Raw genomic sequence first — 23732 nt, forward strand, 5'->3', positions numbered from 1 at the left:
TGGCCTCCTTCCACACTGCATGATTCTAATGAAAGAGCAACACTTTCTCTGGACAGCTAAACCTAGTCACATTGGAGGAGAAGTTTAACCTCCAAGTACAAGTGAGTTGTGATTTTTAGTGCAGGAGCGCAACTCAGCTCTAATATGCCCAATTCTGGATTCTCCAATTCTGGAGAAACCTACAGACCAAAGTCAGATTTAATATTTGGATGGGGCAGGTACTTAGTGGTGTGATTAATGTCCTTAGGAAATGTTAAGATTGCTCTTTTTTAAAATTGTTTTTAAACTTGGCTTCAAATTTTACTTAAGCGGGAGGGGTTTCTCAGGGCTTGGAAACAAGTGGGATTGAGCAGCTCTCCAGGTGAGTATTCAAAGTTGTCATTGCCCATCTGAATAAAAGCTCACTAATTGCAGCTGCTGTCTCAGATCCCTCTGGCAAATGTTTGGCTCTAACTTCAGTTTGTCCTTACAGCAGTAATAACTGTAGCTATACAATGAACTGAGGTTATACTAAAATTTACATTGTATATTTCACTTTCAAGCAACCAAAACTTTAATGCTCTACCTTTAAGATCTAATACTAAGCGATTTCCTTTACACATTAAAGATAAATTTAAATTAATAAACATTTGTATTCCTATGTACACCAAACTGGTGTCAATCATCAAATGGCATAATGAATGGCAGATATCAAAAATACTTGAACCTAATAAAGAATTACAGCAATCAGTTAGTGGTTTCAAAACCTTATGGTGAATGCTATCATGGCTATATATGGAATGGATGAGTCATTTATAAGCACTATAAAATTACACATTATATAAAATATAAGTTATCACTTTAGCACTTGTTCAGAAATATTATTAGATTATAATGCAAATTGCTGATAATTCCATGTCATTTTTTGCCAAAACAAAAATTATCTCCAATAATTTGAATTAAAATTACAGCAAAGTAGGAGTTTAATGCTGAAAGAAAAATCAAATTTGAATTAAACAACTTTGAATTAAGAACAGTATTATTTGATTATTTGACCAGAAACTTTGAGGAATACTCAACATATCCCCAACTAGGGTAGGAAAAGCAAACCAAAAACCTAATTTAGAATCCTGCATAGAATTTTGCTCCCCTCACATGGTAAATAATAGCAAGGTGCTGAAAATGTTTGAGGGGGGCCATTAATTTGATACATAGTTTAAAAAATAGGTTTCCAAAAAACACTTGGACAGCTGCATTTTTATTTATTTTAGAAAAGCAGAGAGGTCTGTTGGAAATACTATCTGAATTAGATAGAATTAGGGCCCATGCATACAAGTTATGTAAGCATAGCGCTAAGTTAGACATCAAAAGGCTGTTTTACCTTTTCGCATAAAGTCATTGACTAATACAATATTGCCAGCTTGTGCATCGAGAGCAGATTCGCTTGCAATGTTCTAAATGGAGCTAAACAGAGATCTAGCACAGGCTGGTATTGTCACACACAAAAACTTCTGGAACTTGTACTTATTGCCTTCAGGGTATTCCTTTCCTCTGAACTGGCCTAGGTTTTTTTTGTTCCTCCTATTAGATTACATGTCTGGTGATATGTATGGAGCTTGGGGGTCATAGTGCTTAGTTGCAACATGACTATTGGGTAGGCTTAATGGACTAGTCTTTTCCCCTCCATCAGTTTTGTACAATCATATGTTTCCTGTCCTGAATGCCATCCAGTGATTCCCATGGATGGGTGTAAATAGGTGAAAAGATCAAACCAGATGAGATACCACATACAGTTAAATGGCTTGCTAACACCCACTACCCAAGCACAAAACAGCTTCTACTGTGGATCAAAGTCAAATAAACAGAACAGTCCTTTGTTCATGTCAACATTACTTACTTATGATAAATGGCACATTTTACACATATATTAAATTCACTTTGACTAATAACTCTCAGTCATGAATAAACTGATACATAGACAAGTCACATATCCAATAGCAACAATGCTTTTCATGTTCAATTCACAGCTTTTTAAACAAATACTATAGTTACACAAGTGCGAGTGCAAGTGTGTAGAGGTGGTAGTTGTCATTCAGAATTCTGTATCTTTGAATTCCACCCATAAGATGCACAGTTATTTAAGTCTCTCAAAATGCTACAAACTCCAGAACTACAAAAAACAACATGATAATTAAATTGGCTTTGTGAAAGATTTGCCACTTTTACTTGAAATGGGTAGTCCTTAAAGCCTGGTTGATTTGGAAGCATCTGGATGCAGTAAAGGTCGATTCCTTTTTGAAAATACATCAGAACATAAAGTTCAAGCTTATTCCCACAATACCAGATAAATACAATCATAGTACTGTACAGCTCAGAAGGGGGCTATTCAAAGAGCAATTCTGTAAGTCCCACTCCGCAACTCTTTCCCCATATCCCTGCAATTTCCTCTTCTTTGTCCCAACTCCCTTTAAAGGCAAATACTCATTCTGTATTCATCACCCTATCAGAAAGTGTATTCTACGTCCTAATCACTCATTGCGTAATAAGGTTTTTTCTCATGTCGCCTCTGGTTCTTGTACCAAAAACCTTAAATTTATGCCCTTTGGTTATCAATCTTTCAGCCACTGGAAACAGCTTTACTTTGTTTACTCTGTCTAAATCCTTCATTATTTTAATCATATCTATCAAATCTCCTTTCTATTATTTATTCGTTCATGGAACATGGGCATCGCTGACAAGGCCCAACTATTTATTCCCCAGCCTGTGACAAGGTGGGGTTGAGCCATCTTGTTGAACTGCTGCACTCCATGTGGTTAAAATACCCCAGACTATGGAGCTCCCCCAGCAACAATGAAGGAAGAGAGGATATATAAGTCAGGTTGAGGGGACTTGCAGTTGGTGGTGATCCCTTATTCTCCTAGGCGGTGGAGGTCGCAGATTTGGGAGATACTGTTGAAGATGCCTTGGCAAATTGTTGCAGTTCACCTTGTGGGAGACACTGCAGTCACTGCATGCCAGTGGTGTAGGGAGTGAATATCTAAGATGATGGTGGAGTTGGTGCCAATCAGGACAGCTGTTTCGTCTTGGATGGTGTTGAGCTTCTTGAGTAGTGATGGAGCTGCAATCATCCAGGCAAGTGGAGAATATTCCTTCGTACTTCTAACTTGTGCTCTGTAAATGGTGGACAGGCTTTGGGAGTCAGGGGGTGAGTCACTTGACACAAAATATCTAGTGTGATGGAATTTGTGGTTTCAAAGCTTGTATTTTTTGAGACGATCCTAAGTGAAAAGGGGAGCTAAGAAATGAAACAATTTCCTTAGAAACTGGAAGATTTAAGATGGAAACTGATTGGAAACCAAAACTTCTGAGGGAACTGCAAGTGGTTGAATATGCTGAGTGGACTGTCAAGCCAATTTGTAAGATCAGTCTTAGTTGTACCTATCATTTAATGTGTAATTTATAGTTTATAATTGACCACAATTTGCCTGTTAATTCATGTTTAACTTGTGTTGAGACTGGGTTTTAGAGTAGAGGTGGTTACCCTAGAAAGTATTTAGTATTTGTTTGGTTTGACTCTTGTATAGTAAAATTTCTTTATGTTTTAAACCATGGAAGTTTGTGGCTTCATTCTTTCAGTAAATAACTGGGATTTTGAATTTCCGACATCATAACACTTGCCACTGACCTGCTCTTACAGCTGGTCCAGATAAGTTTCTTGTCGACTGTGACCTCCAGAGTGTTAATGGCAGGAAATTCAGCAAGGGTAATGGAGTTAAATGTCAAGCAAAGTGGTTAGATTCTCTTTTGCTGGAGATGGACATTGCCTGGCACCCGTGTGACATAAATATTAATTGTAATTTATAAGTCCAAGCCCAATTGTTGTCCAGGTCTTATTGCATGCAGGTATGGATTACTTGTTTCTCTGACAAGTTGCTTTCTTTGTTCTAAGGAGGACATGCGTTTAAAAAATTCTTGTTTATAACAGGCAAATTCCTGGAGGGCTCACGCTTACTTTCTGCCCATAGTTAAGTAAGCTTCTCCACTGCACTGCTGCCATTTTGATAGCCACAACCATCACAGCAGAAGTGTTGGAACAGGTAGTGAACCAATACTAATGAACCATTCAATCCTCGACAGAGCTCCAGTTGCTAACTTAGTTGAGGGTAGTCTTCAAGCTCCACAAGCTCTTGATGCCACTAACTCTTGGAGTACTGACATGTGAGCTTCCTTTTGTGAAATAACCACTAATTTTGACAAAATAACATTTTATGCAACACAAGGGCACCTCCATGTCCCAATAAAATAAAACATAACAGAGAAAGTATAATCAAAGCAGTGAATATAGTTATCAACTGTATATATCACGACCTCTGTTCTCGACTCCAACAGGAGTCTGGAGAATGCACCAGTAACATCAAGAAGAAGACTTCAAAATGTAACATCACCTCTCTCTCTTTCTCACTCAGCTATTCTAAGGATTGGGATCCTATCTCTGTTACGTTTTTGGAACACATCACAGAGATAGAGAATTTTAATCAAAAGAAAATTCAAGTATCAACCAGATTACTGTAGTACTTTTCGGTCTTGAATGCCAATATGGGAAATTGTACATCCCTTTGAAAAAGTGCTGAAATTGCCTGTTGAATGCCTAACTGCTATCTCTCCACTCTCCACTTACAGATCTTAACATCAATAAGCGAGAATTATGAAATGCATCTTCTTTTTTACCTATTTTCAATGCACACCCTTGTCAAAGACGCAGGTAACCATCAGTCACCAACATATTTCTGCACCCTTTTAATATTTAGATAGAGCACTTTATACTTTATGTTTTTTCATTCTTACCGTTAACTTATGCAAATTCCTACTCTAATTAAAACTTGCCAGCAAAATCCATCTTTTCTTCAAAACTAGCACACGAAACAAAAGAAATTCGAATTATAAAATTTATAGGGTCTAATTCCCACAATCCTAACAAGGATTTGCCTCAGTGTCATAGAGATGAATTTAATTGTTCTGTATAGTAGCATAGAAATTACAGTCAACTACATTATGTAGAAACACAATGTTACACCAAGTTCTTTTCTCTACTTAAACAGAAACATTAACTGATTGAACAAACAGAAAGATAAATGTGAGGTTAAATTCCTGGCTTACAGCCTCATTTGACAAGAACACAGATCAAAGACAAAAACAGAATTACCTGGAAAAACTCAGCAGGTCTGGCAGCATCGGCAGAGAAGAAAAGAGTTGACGTTTCAAGTCCTCATGACCTTTCAACAGAACTGATCTTTCTTTACAAGGAGAGGGAAATATAAGCTGGTTTGGCGGGGATGGGGGGGGTTGTTAGGATAGGAGCAGATCATCAAAAGATGTCACAGACAAAAGAACAAAAGAACACAGAGGTGTTGAAGTTGGTGATATTATCTAAACGAATGTGCTAATTAAGAATGGATGGTAAGGCACTCAAGGTATAGCTCTAGTGGGGGTGGGGGAGCATAAAAGGTTTAAAAATAATGGAAATAGGTGGGAAAAGAAAAATCTATATAAATTATTGGAAAAAAAAACAAAAGGAAGGGGGAAGAAACAGAAAGGGGGTGGGGATGGAGGAGGGAGGTCAAGACCTAAAGTTGTTGAATTCAACATTCAGTCCGGAAGGCTGTAAAGTGCCTAGTCGGTAGATGAGGTGCTGTTCCTCCAGTTTGCGTTGGGCTTCACTGGAACAATGCAGCAGGCCAAGGACAGACATGTGGGCAAGAGAGCAGGGTGGAGTGTTAAAATGGCAAGCGACAGGGAGGTTTGGGTCATTCTTGCGGACAGACCGCAGGTGTTCTGCAAAGCGGTCGCCCAGTTTACGTTTGGTCTCTCCAATGTAGAGGAGACCAAATTGGGAGCAACGAATGCAGTAGACTAAGTTGGGGGAAATGCAAGTGAAATGCTGCTTCACTTGAGAGGAGTGTTTGGGCCCTTGGACGGTGAGGAGAGAGGAAGTGAAGGGGCAGGTGTTACATCTTTTGCGTGGGCATGGGGAGGTGCCATAGGTGGGGGTTGAGGAGTAGGGGGTGATGGAGGAGTGGACCAGGGTGTCCCGGAGGGAACGATCCCTACGGAATGCCGACAGGGGGGGTGAAGGGAAGATGTGTTTGGTGGTGGCATCATGCTGGAGTTGGCAGAAATTGCGGAGGATGATCCTTTGAATGCAGAGGCTGGTGGGGTGATAAGTGAGGATAAGGGGGACCCTATCATGTTTCTGGGAGGGAGGAGAAGGCGTGAGGGCAGATGCGCAGATGAGCCGGACATGGTTGAGGGCCCTGTCAACGACCGTGGGTGGAAAACCTCGGTTAAGGAAGAAGGAGGACATGTCAGAGGAACTGTTTTTGAAGGTAGCATCATCGGAACAGATGCGACGGAGGCGAAGGAACTGAGAGAATGGGATGGAGTCCTTACAGGAAGTGGGGTGTGAGGAGCTGTAGTCGAGGTAGCTGTGGGAGTCGGTAGACTTGTAATGGAAAAAAGAACTGGGCATACAAGTGCCCAAATTGTGCCAATCCTAATCACTAGAAACTGTGAGCTCTTACACTTATACACTTATCTGCACACCAGGTGATCCAACTCATGTTCTGATTGAGCAACTTCCCCGTCTTGATACAAGTACATCCACATGGCAACTCTGGTGGCAATAATTTTGACTGAATTTTGTTCCCCAAATTATTTAATTATTTTACTCAGATGGGGAAAATAAACTGCCTGCCAATATAGCTTGAATGTTTCCTGTTGCAAAAAAATTGCACCAGTAATTGCCCATGCTCAACCAAGTTGAGATACGAACAACATATTAAATCAACAAACCAATCTTGCACTTATTGGTTCACCAACATTGTAAAAGAATTTATAAACCAGTTTAATTAATTCCCATTTGTGGAATTCTCAAATGGTGCAATAATTTAAAAATATTAATAACTGGTGCAAACTAGCATCTTGTTTCAACAGGTACCCAGAGAGTAACTACATCGTATTCAAGCTAAAACCATGAAGTCTGCATTTACACTACCACAGTCTGAAATCCAATAGCACTGGTATAGAACATGGTCATCACCATGGTAAGTCTTACATTTTCTGTTGCCTCGGGGGAAGACATGTGAGAGAGACCAATTAGCTTGATCATATCTCAGACCATGTATTTGGTTACATCCCAATACTTATGTCATACTAGTACACTTACAAGAGCTCCACTTCCAGAAGAATGGATTTCTTTTTTCTATGCATTTATGAGTTAACAGTGATGGGAGAAGTTGCCCCACAATCAGTATAATGCAAACATAGTGGTGAAAATAAGGTAATTATCCCACAGTGTTCTTGCTGCAATGTTGAAAGGATCAATTTAAATAAATGCCAGTGTTTTCATTCAATGCACATCTTGGAAAGCACCACTGTTAAAAACGGATGAAAATTATTAATGATGGCTGGACTAGGATCAACTTACTTTGATTCCTTGTTGTTGGGTAGTTAATGTGAGTTTGGTCTCGTCCAAGAGCAAAACTTCGCAATAAAATTCTTCCTGTGCAGCGCAGAAGCAGCCCATCGCTGCATTGAAACCAGACGTGAAGTCAAATAACTTGCCCCAATTTCGGTGAAAAACCGTCAGTTTGTGTCCAGTTAATCAAGCACATGGGGTGATGCCATTGCACAGTGCCATTTGGAGGTGCATAAATGAAAGTGTACCAGCTGGTAAAATGTATCACCACCTCTGGAAACCCGTCACTTTTCTGATGAAACCGCCATAAGATATATAATGCAAACGGTTATATCCTTTAAATAAAATAAGTGAAACAATTCCGTCGATCAGGCAACTTCGACGAGCTGGGTCTTGGAGATGAAATCTGGAAGAGGAATAATAGCGCCCTTAATTAAATAATATTGGACCACACTTGACATATCGCATGTATAGTGTCACTGAGCTTTCCTAAATATTAAGGAACCAAAAGGAATAACAATCTCTTTCTGGGTGTGTTTACAATTAGTCTGAAGTACCCTATTGCCCCTCTTCATAATAGCAAAGAATCAAATAAAACGTTTGCTAAAGTGAAAAAGAAAACAGCTCAATGTATTTATCCCCCAGTTACAAACACGAACTGTTCGTGGCTCTTTGTAATCGCTGATTGAAAAGCACTATGATGGGACATGAACCACTAACCTGTTTAGGGGTTGGTCGCTCTCCTCACAATACTCTCCCTAAAACAGATGCTCATGAGCAGTAGAGGATGAGAGGTATGTTTGTGCCCAAACAGCCGAACACAAAGTTACATTGTTCATTCGGACCTCACCTCCCACTTCCTTCAGCTGAAATGCGGCGTAACCCAAGCCGCACTGGGAAAAGTAGCAGACGTTATCAACCCCGGGTGTGGAGCTAGAATGGGCGAAGATCCCGAACTGGCTGCCGGTGAAGAGGCCGCTCACCCTGCATTGTCTTGGTCACATGCATTTACTCCCGCTCTCTGTCCCACACAGCACCTACCAGTCCCTGGGTTCCACAGCTCCCCTCTCCCTCGATCTGGTTTGCAAAGCTCCCAACTCCCTCCGGGTTACAGCGGTCCCCTCTACCTCTCTCAGGGTTACACTGCTCCCTTCTCCCTCTGGGTTACACAGCGCTCTCTCTCTGGATTACACTTCTCTTTCCCTCTTTGAATTACACGGCTATCTCTCTGGGTTACAGAGTCATAGAGGTCTACAGCACAGAGAAATGTCCTTTGGCCCATCCAGTCTGCACCAGTCAAACAAGTACTTATTCTAATCCCATTTTCCAGCACTAGGCCCATAGCCTTGTATGTCATGGCATCGCAAGTGCACATCCAAATACTTCTTAAATGTTATGAGGGTTTCTACCTCTGCCACCCTTTCAAGCAGTGAGTTCCAGATTCCCACCACCCTCTGGGTGAAAAAAGTCTTTGTCACATCCCCTCTAAACCTCCTGCTCCTTACCTTAAATATAGGCCCCCTGGTTATTGATCCCTCCACCAAGGGGAAAAGTTCCTTCCTGTCTACCCTATCTATGCCCCTCACAATTTTGTACACCTCAATCATGTCCCCCTTCAACCTTCGCCGCTCCAGGAAAAATAACCCCAGTCTATCCAATCTCTCTTCATAGCTAAAACTCTCCAGCCCAGGCAACATCCTGGTAAATCTCCTCTGCACTCTCTCTAGTGCAATCACATTCCTCCTATAATGCGGATTCCAATACTCTAGCTGTGGCCCAACCAGCGTTTTATACAGTTCCAGCATAACCTCCCTGCTCTTATATTCTATGCCTCAGCTAATAAAGGCAAGTATATCATCTGCTTCTTAACCACCTTATCTACCTGTCCCACTACCTTAAGGGACCAGTGGACATGCACACCATGGCCCCTCTGATCCTCATACTTTCCAGGGCCCCACCATTCACCGTGTATTCCCGTGCCTTGTTTGTCCTGCCCAAATGCATCACCTTACACTTATCCGGATTAAATTCCATTTGCCACTGATCAGCCCACCTGACCAGCCCGTCTATATTCTCCTGTGATCTAAGGCTATCCTCCTCACTATTTACCACCCCACCAATTTTTGTGTCATCCACGAACTTACTGATCAACCCTCCTACATTCAAGTCTAAATCATTTATATATACCACAAACAGCAAGGGACCCAACACCGATCCCTGTGGACAGGCATCCAGTCACAAAAACACCCCTCAGCCATCATCATCTGCTTCCTGCCACTCAGCCAATTCTGGATCCAATTTGCCAAATTGCCTCGGGTCCCATAGGCTCTTACCTTCATTATCAGTCTCCCATGCGGGACCTTATCAAAAGTCTTGCTGAAGTCCAAGTAGACTACGTCAAATGCATTGCCCTCATCTACACACCTGGTCGCCTCTTCGAAAAATTCAATCAAACTGGTCAGACATGACCTCCGCTCAACAAAACCTTGCTGACTGTCCTTGATTGGTGCAACACCTGCCCCTTTACTTCCCCTCTCCTCACCGTCCAAGGGCCCAAACACTCCTTTCAAGTGGGGCAGCATTTCACTTGCACTTCCCTCAATTTAGTCTACTGCATTCGCTGCTTCCAAATGCGATTTCCTCTACATTGGAGAGACCAAACGCAGATTGGGTGACCGCTTTGCGGAACACCTTTGGTCTGTCCGCAAGCATGACCCAGACCTCCCTGTCGCTTGCCATTTTAACACTCCACCCTGCTCTCATGCCATGTCCATCCTTGGCCTGCTGCATTGTTCCAGTGAAGCTCAATGCAAACTGGAGGAACAGCACCTCACCTTCCGACTAGACACTTTACAGCCTTCCGGACTGAATATTGAGTTCAACAATTTTAGATCATGAACTGTCTCCTCCATCCCCACCCCCTTTCCCATCCCCCTTTTTTCCAAAAATTTATATAGATTTTTCTTTTCCCACCTATTTCCATTATTTTTAAATGTATTTCCATCTATTGTTTTATCTCTACCTTTTAGCCTATTTCGATCCCTTCCCCCCACCCGACCCCACCCCCACTAGGGTTTTCTGTACCTTGCTCGTTCTGCTTTCTACCCTTAATTAGCACATTCCTTAGATAATATCACCACCTTCAACACCTCTTTGTCCTTTTGTCTACGACATCTTTTGGCTATCTCCACCTATCACTGGCCCTCTATCCAGCTCTACCTGTCCCACCCCCCTTAAACCAACTTATATTTAACCTCTTTTCTATTTTTCCTTAGTTCTGTTGAACATTAATACGGACTCAAAACATTAACTGGGTTCCTCTCCGCAGATGCTGTCAGACCTGCTGAGTTTTTCCAGGTATTTTTATTTATGTCCTTGATTCATCCCTGCCTCTCCAAGTGTAGATTAATTCTGTCCCTCAGGAATGCTTCCAATAGTTTCCCCACCATTGAGGTTAGACTGACTACACTGCTCTCTCTGGGTTACACGGCTCTCTCTCTCACTCTCCCTCTCTGGGTTACACAGCTCCTCTCTCTCTCTCTGGGTTACACAGCTCCTCTCTCTCTCTCTGGGTTACACAGCTCCTCTTTCTCTGTCTCTCTCTCTCTCTGGGTTACACAGCTCCTCTTTCTCTGTCTCTCTCTCTCTGGGTTACACAGCTCCTGTCTCTCTCTCTCTCTCTCTGGGTTACACAGCTCCTCTCTCTCTCTCTCTGGGTTACACAGCTCCTCTCTCTCTCTCTCTCTGGGTTACACAGCTCCTCTCTCTCTCTCTCTGGGTTACACAGCTCCTCTCTCTCTCTCTCTCTCTGGGTTACACAGCTCCTCTCTCTCTGGGTTACACAGCTCCTCTCTCTCTCTGGGTTACACAGCTCCTCTCTCTCTCTGGGTTACACAGCTCCTCTCTCTCTGGGTTACACAGCTCCTCTCTCTCTGGGTTACACAGCTCCTCTCTCTCTGGGTTACACAGCTCCTCTCTCTCTGGGTTACACAGCTCCTCTCTCTCTGGGTTACACAGCTCCTCTCTCTCTGGGTTACACAGCTCCTCTCTCTCTGGGTTACACAGCTCCTCTCTCTCTGGGTTACACAGCTCCTCTCTCTCTGGGTGACACAGCTCCTCTCTCTCTGGGTGACACAGCTCCTCTCTCTCTGGGTTACACAGCTCCTCTCTCTCTGGGTTACACAGCTCCTCTCTCTCTGGGTTACACAGCTCCTCTCTCTCTGGGTTACACAGCTCCTCTCTCTCTGGGTTACACAGCTCCTCTCTCTCTGGGTTACACAGCTCCTCTCTCTCTGGGTTACACAGCTCCTCTCTCTCTGGGTTACACAGCTCCTCTCTCTCTGGGTTACACAGCTCCTCTCTCTCTGGGTTACACAGCTCCTCTCTCTCTGGGTTACACGGCTCTCTCTCTCACTCTCCCTCTCTGGGTTACACAGCTCCTCTCTCTCTCTCTGGGTTACACAGCTCCTCTCTCTCTCTCTGGGTTACACAGCTCCTCTCTCTCTCTCTGGGTTACACAGCTCCTCTCTCTCTCTCTGGGTTACACAGCTCCTCTCTCTCTCTCTGGGTTACACAGCTCCTCTTTCTCTGTCTCTCTCTCTCTCTGGGTTACACAGCTCCTCTTTCTCTGTCTCTCTCTCTCTCTGGGTTACACAGCTCCTGTCTCTCTCTCTCTCTCTCTGGGTTACACAGCTCCTCTCTCTCTCTCTCTGGGTTACACAGCTCCTCTCTCTCTCTCTCTCTGGGTTACACAGCTCCTCTCTCTCTCTCTCTCTGGGTTACACAGCTCCTCTCTCTCTCTCTCTCTGGGTTACACAGCTCCTCTCTCTCTGGGTTACACAGCTCCTCTCTCTCTGGGTTACACAGCTCCTCTCTCTCTGGGTTACACAGCTCCTCTCTCTCTGGGTTACACAGCTCCTCTCTCTCTGGGTTACACAGCTCCTCTCTCTCTGGGTTACACAGCTCCTCTCTCTCTGGGTTACACAGCTCCTCTCTCTCTGGGTTACACAGCTCCTCTCTCTCTGGGTTACACAGCTCCTCTCTCTCTGGGTTACACAGCTCCTCTCTCTCTGGGTTACACAGCTCCTCTCTCTCTGGGTTACACAGCTCCTCTCTCTCTGGGTTACACAGCTCCTCTCTCTCTGGGTTACACAGCTCCTCTCTCTCTGGGTTACACAGCTCCTCTCTCTCTGGGTTACACAGCTCCTCTCTCTCTGGGTTACACAGCTCCTCTCTCTCTGGGTTACACAGCTCCTCTCTCTCTGGGTTACACAGCTCCTCTCTCTCTGGGTTACACAGCTCCTCTCTCTCTGGGTTACACAGCTCCTCTCTCTCTGGGTTACACAGCTCCTCTCTCTCTGGGTTACACAGCTCCTCTCTCTCTGGGTGACACAGCTCCTCTCTCTCTGGGTGACACAGCTCCTCTCTCTCTGGGTGACACAGCTCCTCTCTCTCTGGGTGACACAGCTCCTCTCTCTCTGGGTTACAGAGCTCCTCTCTCTCTGGGTTACACAGCTCCTCTCTCTCTGGGTTACACAGCTCCTCTCTCTCTGGGTTACACAGCTCCTCTCTCTCTGGGTTACACAGCTCCTTTCTCTCTGGGTTACACAGCTCCTTTCTCTCTGGGTTACGCAGCTCCTTTCTCTCTCTGGGTTACGCAGCTCCTTTCTCTCTCTGGGTTACGCAGCTCCTTTCTCTCTCTGGGTTACGCAGCTCCTTTCTCTCTCTGGGTTACGCAGCTCCTTTCTCTCTCTGGGTTACGCAGCTCCTTTCTCTCTCTGGGTTACGCAGCTCCTTCTCTCTCTGGGTTACGCAGCTCCTTTCTCTCTCTGGGTTACGCAGCTCCTTTCTCTCTCTGGGTTACGCAGCTCCTTTCTCTCTCTGGGTTACGCAGCTCCTTTCTCTCTCTGGGTTACGCAGCTCCTTTCTCTCTCTGGGTTACGCAGCTCCTTTCTCTCTCTGGGTTACGCAGCTCCTTTCTCTCTCTGGGTTACGCAGCTCCTTTCTCTCTCTGGGTTACGCAGCTCCTTTCTCTCTCTGGGTTACGCAGCTCCTTTCTCTCTCTGGGTTACGCAGCTCCTTTCTCTCTCTGGGTTACACAGCTCCTCTCTCTCTCTCTCTCTCTGGGTTACACAGCTCCTCTCTCTCTCTGGGTTACACAGCTCCTCTCACTCTCTCTCTGGGTTACACAGCTCCTCTCACTCTCTCTCTGGGTTACACAGCTCCTCTCACTCTCTCTCTGGGTTACACAGCTCCTCTCACTCTCTCTCTGGGTTACACAGCTCCTCTCACTCTCTCTCTGGGTTACACAGCTCCTCTCACTCTCTCTCTGGGTTACACAGCTCCTCTCACTCTCTCTCTGGGTTACACAGCTCCTCTCACTCTCTCTCTGGGTTACACAGCTCCTCTCACTCTCTCTCTGGGTTACACAGCTCCTCTCACTCTCTGGGTTACACAGCTCCTCTCTCTCTGGGTTACACAGCTCCTTTCGCTCTCTCTCTCTCTCTCTGGGTTACACAGCTCCTTGCGCTCTCTCTCTCTCTCTCTGGGTTACACAGCTCCTTTCGCTCTCTCTCTCTCTCTCTGGGTTACACAGCTCCTCTCTCTCTCTCTCTGGGTTACACAGCTCCTTTCTCTCTCTGGGTTACGCAGCTCCTTTCTCTCTCTGGGTTACGCAGCTCCTTTCTCTCTCTGGGTTACGCAGCTCCTTTCTCTCTCTGGGTTACGCAGCTCCTTTCTCTCTCTGGGTTACGCAGCTCCTTTCTCTCTCTGGGTTACGCAGCTCCTTTCTCTCTCTGGGTTACGCAGCTCCTTTCTCTCTCTGGGTTACGCAGCTCCTTTCTCTCTCTGGGTTACGCAGCTCCTTTCTCTCTCTGGGTTACGCAGCTCCTTTCTCTCTCTGGGTTACGCAGCTCCTTTCTCTCTCTGGGTTACGCAGCTCCTTTCTCTCTCTGGGTTACGCAGCTCCTTTCTCTCTCTGGGTTACGCAGCTCCTTTCTCTCTCTGGGTTACGCAGCTCCTTTCTCTCTCTGGGTTACGCAGCTCCTTTCTCTCTCTGGGTTACGCAGCTCCTTTCTCTCTCTGGGTTACGCAGCTCCTTTCTCTCTCTGGGTTACGCAGCTCCTTTCTCTCTCTGGGTTACGCAGCTCCTTTCTCTCTCTGGGTTACGCAGCTCCTTTCTCTCTCTGGGTTACGCAGCTCCTTTCTCTCTCTGGGTTACGCAGCTCCTTTCTCTCTCTGGGTTACGCAGCTCCTTTCTCTCTCTGGGTTACGCAGCTCCTTTCTCTCTCTGGGTTACGCAGCTCCTTTCTCTCTCTGGGTTACGCAGCTCCTTTCTCTCTCTGGGTTACGCAGCTCCTTTCTCTCTCTGGGTTACGCAGCTCCTTTCTCTCTCTGGGTTACGCAGCTCCTTTCTCTCTCTGGGTTACGCAGCTCCTTTCTCTCTCTGGGTTACGCAGCTCCTTTCTCTCTCTGGGTTACGCAGCTCCTTTCTCTCTCTGGGTTACGCAGCTCCTTTCTCTCTCTGGGTTACGCAGCTCCTTTCGCTCTCTCTCTCTCTGGGTTACACAGCTCCTTTCGCTCTCTCTCTCTCTGGGTTACACAGCTCCTTTCGCTCTCTCTCTCTCTCTCTCTGGGTTACACAGCTCCTTTCGCTCTCTCTCTCTCTCTGGGTTACACAGCTCCTTTCGCTCTCTCTCCCTCTCTGGGTTACACAGCTCCTTTCGCTCTCTCTCTCTCTCTCTGGGTTACACAGCTCCTTTCGCTCTCTCTCTCTCTCTCTGGGTTACACAGCTCCTTTCGCTCTCTCTCTCTCTCTGGGTTACACAGCTCCTTTCGCTCTCTCTCTCTCTGGGTTACACAGCTCCTTTCGCTCTCTCTCTCTGGGTTACACAGCTCCTTTCGCTCTCTCTCTCTCTCTCTCTCTGGGTTACACAGCTCCTTTCGCTCTCTCTCTCTCTCTCTCTCTCTCTCTGGGTTACACAGCTCCTTTCGCTCCCTCTCTCTCTCTGGGTTACACAGCTCCTTTCGCTCTCTCTCTCTGGATTACACAGCTCCTATCGCTCTCTCTCTCTGGGTTACACAGCTCCTATCGCTCTCTCTCTGGGTTACACAGCTCCTTTCGCTCTCTCTCTGGGTTACACAGCTCCTTTCGCTCTCTCTCTGGGTTACACAGCTCCTTTCGTTCTCTCTCTCTCTCTCTCTCTGGGTTACACAGCTCCTTTCTCTCTCTCTCTGGGTTACACAGCTCCTTTCTCTCTCTCTCTGGGTTACACAGCTCCCTTCTCTCTTCCTCTCTCTCTGGGTTACACAGCTCCTTTCTCTCTCTCTCTGGGTTACACAGCTCCTTTCTCTTTCTCTCTGGGTTACACAGCTCCTTTCTCTTTCTCTCTCTGGGTTACACAGCTCCTTTCTCTTTCTCTCTCTGGGTTACACAGCTCCTTTCTCTTTCTCTCTCTGGGTTACACAGCTCCTTTCTCTCTCTCTCTGGGTTACACAGCTCCTTTCTCTTTCTCTCTCTGGGTTACACAGCTCCTTTCTCTCTCTCTCTCTCTCTGGGTTACACAGCTTCTTTCTCTCTCTCTCTCTGGGTTACACAGCTCCTTTCTCTCTCTCTCTCTCTGGGTTACACAGCTTTCTCTCTCTCTCTCTGGGTTACACAGCTCCTTTCTCTCTCTCTGGGTTACACAGCTCCTTTCTCTCTCTCTGGGTTACACAGCTCCTTTCTTTCTCTCTGGGTTACACAGCTCCTTTCTCTCTCTCTCTGGGTTACACAGCTCCTTTCTCTCTCTCTCTGGGTTACACAGCTCCTTTCTCTCTCTGGGTTACACAGCTCCTTTCTCTCTCTCTGGGTTACACAGCTCCTTTCTCTTTCTCTCTGGGTTACACAGCTCCTTTCTCTCTCTCTCTGGGTTACACAGCTCCTTTCTCTCTCTCTCTGGGTTACACAGCTCCTTTCTCTCTCTGGGTTACACAGCTCCTTTCTCTCTCTCTGGGTTACACAGCTCCTTTCTCTCTCTCTGGGTTACACAGCTCCTTTCTCTCTCTCTGGGTTACACAGCTCCTTTCTCTCTCTCTGGGTTACACAGCTCCTTTCTCTCTCTCTCTCTGGGTTACACAGCTCCTTTCTCTCTCTCTGGGTTACACAGCTCCTTTCTCTCTCTCTCTCTGGGTTACACAGCTCCTTTCTCTCTCTCCCTCTCTCTCTGGGTTACACAGCTCCTTTCTCTCTCTCTGGGTTACACAGCTCCTTTCTCTCTGGGTTACACAGCTCCTTTCTCTCTCTCTCTCTGGGTTACACAGCTCCTTTCTCTCTCTCTCTCTGGGTTACACAGCTCCTTTCTCTCTCTCTCTCTGGGTTACACAGCTCCTTTCTCTCTCTCTGGGTTACACAGCTCCTTTCTCTCTCTCTCTCTGGGTTACACAGCTCCTTTCTCTCTCTCTGGGTTACACAGCTCCTTTCTCTCTCTCTCTCTGGGTTACACAGCTCCTTTCTCTCTCTCTCTCTGGGTTACACAGCTCCTTTCTCTCTCTCTCTCTGGGTTACACAGCTCCTTTCTCTCTCTCTGGGTTACACAGCTCCTTTCTCTCTCTCTCTCTGGGTTACACAGCTCCTTTCTCTCTCTCTGGGTTACACAGCTCCTTTCTCTCTCTCTCTCTGGGTTACACGGCTCCTTTCTCTCTCTCTCTCTGGGTTACGCAGCTCCTTTCTCTCTCTGGGTTACGCAGCTCCTTTCTCTCTCTGGGTTACGCAGCTCCTTTCTCTCTCTGGTTACGCAGCTCCTTTCTCTCTCTGGGTTACGCAGCTCCTTTCTCTCTCTGGGTTACGCAGCTCCTTTCTCTCTCTGGGTTACGCAGCTCCTTTCTCTCTCTGGGTTACGCAGCTCCTTTCTCTCTCTGGGTTACGCAGCTCCTTTCTCTCTCTGGGTTACGCAGCTCCTTTCTCTCTCTGGGTTACGCAGCTCCTTTCTCTCTCTGGGTTACGCAGCTCCTTTCTCTCTCTGGGTTACGCAGCTCCTTTCTCTCTCTGGGTTACGCAGCTCCTTTCTCTCTCTGGGTTACGCAGGCTCCTTTCTCTCTCTGGGTTACGCAGCTCCTTTCTCTCTCTGGGTTACGCAGCTCCTTTCTCTCTGGGTTACGCAGCTCCTTTCTCTCTCTGGGTTACGCAGCTCCTTTCTCTCTCTGGGTTACGCAGCTCCTTTCTCTCTCTCTCTCTGGGTTACACGGCTCCTCTCTCTCTCTCTCTGGGTTACACAGCTCCTTTCTCTCTCTCTCTCTGGGTTACACGGCTCCTCTCTCTCTCTCTCTCTGGGTTACACGGCTCCTTTCTCTCTCTCTCTCTGGGTTACACAGCTCCTCTCTCTCTCTGGGTTACACGGCTCCTTTCTCTCTCTCTCTCTGGGTTACACAGCTCCTTTCTCTCTCTCTCTCTGGGTTACACAGCTCCTCTCTCTCTCTCTCTCTGGGTTACACAGCTCCTTTCTCTCTCTCTCTCTGGGTTACACGGCTCCTTTCTCTCTCTCTCTCTGGGTTACACAGCTCCTCTCTCTCTGGGTTACACGGCTCCTTTCTCTCTCTCTCTCTGGGTTACACAGCTCCTCTCTCTCTCTGGGTTACACAGCTCCTCTCTCTCTGGGTTACACGGCTCCTTTCTCTCTCTCTCTCTGGGTTACACAGCTCCTCTCTCTCTCTGGGTTACACAGCTCCTCTCTCTCTGGGTTACACGGCTCCTTTCTCTCTCTGGGTTACGCAGCTCCTTTCTCTCTCTGGGTTACACAGCTCCCTCTCTCTGGTTACACGGCTCCTTTCTCTCTCTCTCTCTGGGTACACAGCTCCTCTCTCTCTCTGGGTTACACAGCTCCTCTCTCTCTGGGTTAACACGGCTCCTTTCTCTCTCTCTCTCTGGGTTACACAGCTCCCTCTCTCTGGGTTACAACGGCTCCTTTCTCTCTCTCTCTCTGGGTTACACAGCACCTCTCTCTCTCTGGGTTTACACAGCTCCTCTCTCTCTGGGTTACAACGGCTCCTTTCTCTCTCTCTCTCTGGGTTACACAGCTCCTCTCTCTCTCTGGGTTACACAGCTCCTCTCTCTCTGGGTTACACGGCTCCTTTCTCTCTCTCTCTCTGGGTTACACAGCTCCTCTCTCTCTCTGGGTTACACGGCTCCTCTCTCTCTGGGTTACACGGCTCCTTTCTCTCTCTCTCTCTGGGTTACACAGCTCCTCTCTCTCTGGGTTACACGGCTCCTTTCTCTCTCTCTCTCTGGGTTACACAGCTCCTCTCTCTCTGGGTTACACGGCTCCTTTCTCTCTCTCTCTCTGGGTTACACAGCTCCTCTCTCTCTCTGGGTTACACAGCTCCTCTCTCTCTGGGTTACACGGCTCCTTTCTCTCTCTCTCTCTGGGTTACACGGCTCCTTTCTCTCTCTCTCTCTGGGTTACACAGCTCCTCTCTCTCTCTGGGTTACACAGCTCCTCTCTCTCTGGGTTACACGGCTCCTTTCTCTCTCTCTCTCTGGGTTACACAGCTCCTCTCTCTCTCTGGGTTACACGGCTCCTTTCTCTCTGGGTTACACAGCTCCTTTCTCTCTCTCTCTCTGGGTTACACAGCTCCTCTCTCTCTGGGTTACACGGCTCCTTTCTCTCTCTCTCTCTGGGTTACACAGCTCCTCTCTCTCTCTGGGTTACACGGCTCCTTTCTCTCTGGGTTACACAGCTCCTCTCTCTCTGGGTTACACGGCTCCTTTCTCTCTCTCTCTCTCTGGGTTACACAGCTCCTTTCGCTCTCTCTCTCTGGGTTACACAGCTCCTTTCGCTCTCTCTCTCTCTGGGTTACACAGCTCCTTTCGCTCTCTCTCTCTCTGGGTTACACAGCTCCTTTCGCTCTCTCTCTCTCTGGGTTACACAGCTCCTTTCGCTCTCTCTCTCTCTCTCTCTCTCTGGGTTACACAGCTCCTTTCGCTCCCTCTCTCTCTCTGGGTACACAGCTCCTTTCGCTCTCTCTCTCTGGATTACACAGCTCCTATCGCTCTCTCTCTCTCTGGGTTACACAGCTCCTTTCGCTCTCTCTCTCTCTGGGTTACACAGCTCCTTTCGCTCTCTCTCTCTCTGGGTTACACAGCTCCTTTCGCTCTCTCTCTCTCTGGGTTACACAGCTCCTTTCGCTCTCTCTCTCTCTGGGTTACACAGCTCCTTTCGCTCTCTCTCTCTCTCTGGGTTACACAGCTCCTTTCGCTCTCTCTCTCTCTCTGGGTTACACAGCTCCTTTCGCTCTCTCTCTCTCTGGGTTACACAGCTCCTTCTCTCTCTCTCTCTGGGTTACACAGCTCCTCTCTCTCTCTGGGTTACACGGCTCCTTTCGCTCTCTCTCTCTCTGGGTTACACAGCTCCTTTCGCTCCTCTCTCTCTCTGGGTTACACAGCTCCTTTCGCTCTCTCTCTCTCTCTGGGTTACCACAGCTCCTTTCGCTCTCTCTCTCTCTGGGTTACACAGCTCCTTTCGGCTCTCTCTCTCTCTCTCTCTGGGTTACACTGCTCCCTTTCGCTCTCTCTCTCTCTCTCTCTGGGTTACACAGCTCCTTTCGCTCCTCTCTCTCTCTGGGTTACACAGCTCCTTTCGCTCTCTCTCTCTCTGGATTACACAGCTCCTATCGCTCTCTCTCTCTGGGTTACACAGCTCCTATCGCTCTCTCTCTCTGGGTTACACAGCTCCTTTCGCTCTCTCTCTCTCTGGGTTACACAGCTCCTTTCGCTCTCTCTCTCTCTGGGTACACAGCTCCTTTCGCTCTCTCTCTCTCTCTGGGTTACACAGCTCCTTTCGCTCTCTCTCTCTCTCTGGGTTACACAGCTCCTTTCGCTCTCTCTCTCTCTCTCTGGGTTACACAGCTCCTATCGCTCTCTCTCTCTCTCTGGGTTACACAGCTCCTTTCTCTCTCTCTCTCTCTCTGGGTTACACAGCTCCTTTCGCTCTCTCTCTCTCTCTCTCTGGGTTACACAGCTCCTTTCGCTCTCTCTCTCTCTCTGGGTTACACAGCTCCTTTCGCTCTCTCTCTCTCTCTCTGGGTTACACAGCTCCTTTCGCTCTCTCTCTCTCTGGGATTACACAGGCTCCTTTCGCTCTCTCTCTCTGGGTTACACAGCTCCTTTCGCTCTCTCTCTCTCTGGGTTACACAGCTCCTTTCGCTCTCTCCTCTCTGGGTTACACAGCTCCTTTCGCTCTCTCTCTCTCTGGGTTACACAGCTCCTTTCGCTCTCTCTCTTCTTCTCTGGGATTACACAGCTCTTTCGCTCTCTCTCTCTCTCTCTGGGTTACACAGCTCCTCTCTCTCTCTCGGGTTACAACGGCTCCTCTCTCTCTGGGTTACACAGCTCCTTCTCTCTCTCTCTCTGGGTTACACAGCTCCTTTCTCTCTCTCTCTCTGGGTTACACAGCTCCTTTCTCTCTCTCTCTCTGGGTTACACAGCTCCTTTCTCTCTCTCTGGGTTACACAGCTCCTTCTCTCTCTCTCTGGGTTACACAGCTCCTTTCTCTCTCTCTCTCTGGGTTACACAGCTCCTTCTCTCTCTCTGGGTTACACAGCTCCTTCTCTCTGGGTTACACAGGCTCCTTTCTCTCTCTCTCTGGGTTACACAGCTCCTTTCTCTTCTCTCTGGGTTACACAGCTCCTTTCTCTCTCTCTGGGTTACACAGCTCCTTTCTCTCTCTCTCTGGGTTACACAGCTCCTTTCTCTCTCTCTCTCTGGGTTACACAGCTCCTTTCTCTCTCTCTGGGTTACACAGCTCCTTTCTCTCTCTCTCTCTGGGTTACACAGCTCCTTTCTCTCTCTCTCTGGGTTACACAGCTCCTTTCTCTGGATTACACAGCTCCTTTCTCTCTCTCTCTGGGTTACACAGCTCCTTTCTCTTTCTCTCTGGGTTACACAGCTCCTTTCTCTCTCTCTCTGGGTTACACAGCTCCTTTCTCTCTCTCTCTCTGGGTTACACAGCTTCACTCTTCTCTGGGTTACACAGCTCTTTCTCTCTCTCTGGGTTACACAGCTCCTTTCTCTCTCTCTGGGTTACACAGCTCCTTTCTCTCTCTCTGGGTTACACAGCTCCCTTTCCTCTCTCTCTCTCTGGGTTACACAGCTCCTTTCTCTCTCTCTGGGTTTACACAGCTCCTTTCTCTCTCTCTCTCTGGGTTTACACAGCTCATTTCTCCTCTCTCTCCTGGGTTACACAGCTCCTTCTCTCCTCTCACCTATCTCTCCTGGGTTACACAGCTCCTTTCTCCTCTCATCTGGGTTACACAGCTCCTTTCTCTCTTCTGGGTTACACAGCTCCTTCTCTCTCTCTGGGTTACACTGCTCCTTTCTCTCTCTCTCTCTGGGTTACACAGCTCCTCTCTCTCTGGGTTACACAGCTCCTTTCTCTCTCTCTCTCTGGGTTACACAGCTCCTCTCTCTCTCTCTGGGTTACACAGCTCCTCTCTCTCTCTCTGGGTTACACAGCTCCTTTCTCTCTCTCTCTCTGGATTACACAGCTCCTTTCTCTCTCTCTCTGGGTTACACAGCTCCTCTCTCTCTCTGGGTTACACAGCTCCTTTCTCTCTGGGTTACACAGCTCCTCTCTCTCTGGGTTACACGGCTCCTTTCTCTCTCTCTCTCTGGGTTACACAGCTCCTTTCTCTCTCTCTCTGGGTTACACGGCTCCTTTCTCTCTCTCTCTCTGGGTTACACAGCTCCTCTCACTCTCTGGGTTACACAGCTCCTTTCTCTCTCTCTCTCTGGGTTACACAGCTCCTTTCTCTCTCTCTGGGTTACACAGCTCCTTTCTCTCTCTCTGGGTTACACAGCTCCTTTCTCTCTCTCTGGGTTACACAGCTCCTTTCTCTCTCTCTGGGTTACACAGCTCCTTTCTCTCTCTCTGGGTTACACAGCTCCTTTCTCTCTCTCTCTCTGGGTTACACAGCTCCTCTCACTCTCTGGGTTACACAGCTCCTTTCTCTCTCTCTGGGTTACACAGCTCCTTTCTCTCTCTCTGGGTTACACAGCTCCTTTCTCTCTCTCTGGGTTACACAGCTCCTTTCTCTCTCTCTGGGTTACACAGCTCCTTTCTCTCTCTCTGGGTTACACAGCTCCTTTCTCTCTCTCTGGGTTACACAGCTCCTTTCTCTCTCTCTGGGTTACACAGCTCCTTTCTCTCTCTCTCTCTGGGTTACACAGCTCCTTTCTCTCTCTCTCTCTGGGTTACACAGCTCCTTTCTCTCTCTCTCTCTGGGTTACACAGCTCCTTTCTCTCTCTCTCTCTGGGTTACACAGCTCCTTTCTCTCTCTCTCTCTGGGTTACACAGCTCCTTTCTCTCTCTCTGGGTTACACAGCTCCTTTCTCTCTCTCTGGGTTACACAGCTCCTTTCTCTCTCTCTCTCTGGGTTACACAGCTCCTTTCTCTCTCTCTCTCTGGGTTACACAGCTCCTTTCTCTCTCTCTCTCTGGGTTACACAGCTCCTTTCTCTCTCTCTCTCTGGGTTACACAGCTCCTTTCTCTCTCTCTGGGTTACACAGCTCCTTTCTCTCTCTCTCTCTGGGTTACACAGCTCCTTTCTCTCTCTCTCTCTGGGTTACACAGCTCCTTTCTCTCTCTCTCTCTGGGTTACACAGCTCCTTTCTCTCTCTCTGGGTTACACAGCTCCTTTCTCTCTCTCTCTCTGGGTTACACAGCTCCTTTCTCTCTCTCTCTCTGGGTTACACAGCTCCTTTCTCTCTCTCTCTCTGGGTTACACAGCTCCTCTCTCTATCTTACTTTTCACTTGTTCCCAGACATGTTCTATTCCTTTCCTCTTTGTAACCGGTTCCTTACCCGGGGCCGTCTTCTCTCCTATTCCCGTTCCCGTGATGCTTGCCTCTGTTTCCCGGGCCGCCGGTTTTTGTGACCGACACCGGGTTTGGGCTCCGGTAACCGAGGAAACACCGCCGTCCCTTCACCCAAAGCGTGCGCGCTCCCGAACATCACCTTGCACGCTGGAACTTGTAGTCTTTGTTAGACAAAAGGCAAGCCAGTCATTAATTATCTCTACATTATTTTAGTACATGAAACGTATATGTAGCCTAAGGGTTAGCCCATTACATTTCAGATATAACACTTTGTCACAGGGGCAAAAATAATATTTCACAAAGACGGTCATTTAGGATTGGGTAATTCTACCTGAAGCTTGAAACTGCCAAGCATTGCTTTAATCTTCACTGCTCTCTCACCCAGCAATGATTAAATTCTGATTGATGTGAAGCTGTGAAACGTGTCCTTT

At 47.3% G+C, this 23732-nt stretch overlaps 1 protein-coding gene across 5 annotated transcripts in view; it reads right to left on the reverse strand.

Annotated features, from left to right (window-relative positions):
- epb41l4a (erythrocyte membrane protein band 4.1 like 4A) overlaps positions 1–23732 on the reverse strand; it is a 374673-nt gene that overhangs the window by 333734 nt on the left and 17207 nt on the right. For all 5 annotated transcript variants that reach the window (XM_041186876.1, XM_041186875.1, XM_041186874.1 and 2 more), the window contains exons 2-3: positions 23288–23462; positions 7463–7859 (exon numbers count right to left, since the gene is read on the reverse strand). In XM_041186876.1, coding sequence (XP_041042810.1) covers positions 7463–7561 — 99 coding nt within the window. In that variant the 5' untranslated portion in view covers positions 7562–7859; positions 23288–23462. The remainder of the gene's footprint in view (positions 1–7462; positions 7860–23287; positions 23463–23732) is intronic.

The sequence above is a fragment of the Carcharodon carcharias genome, chromosome 4 (assembly GCF_017639515.1).
Source record: "Carcharodon carcharias isolate sCarCar2 chromosome 4, sCarCar2.pri, whole genome shotgun sequence".
Taxonomy (NCBI): Eukaryota; Metazoa; Chordata; class Chondrichthyes; order Lamniformes; family Lamnidae; genus Carcharodon; species Carcharodon carcharias.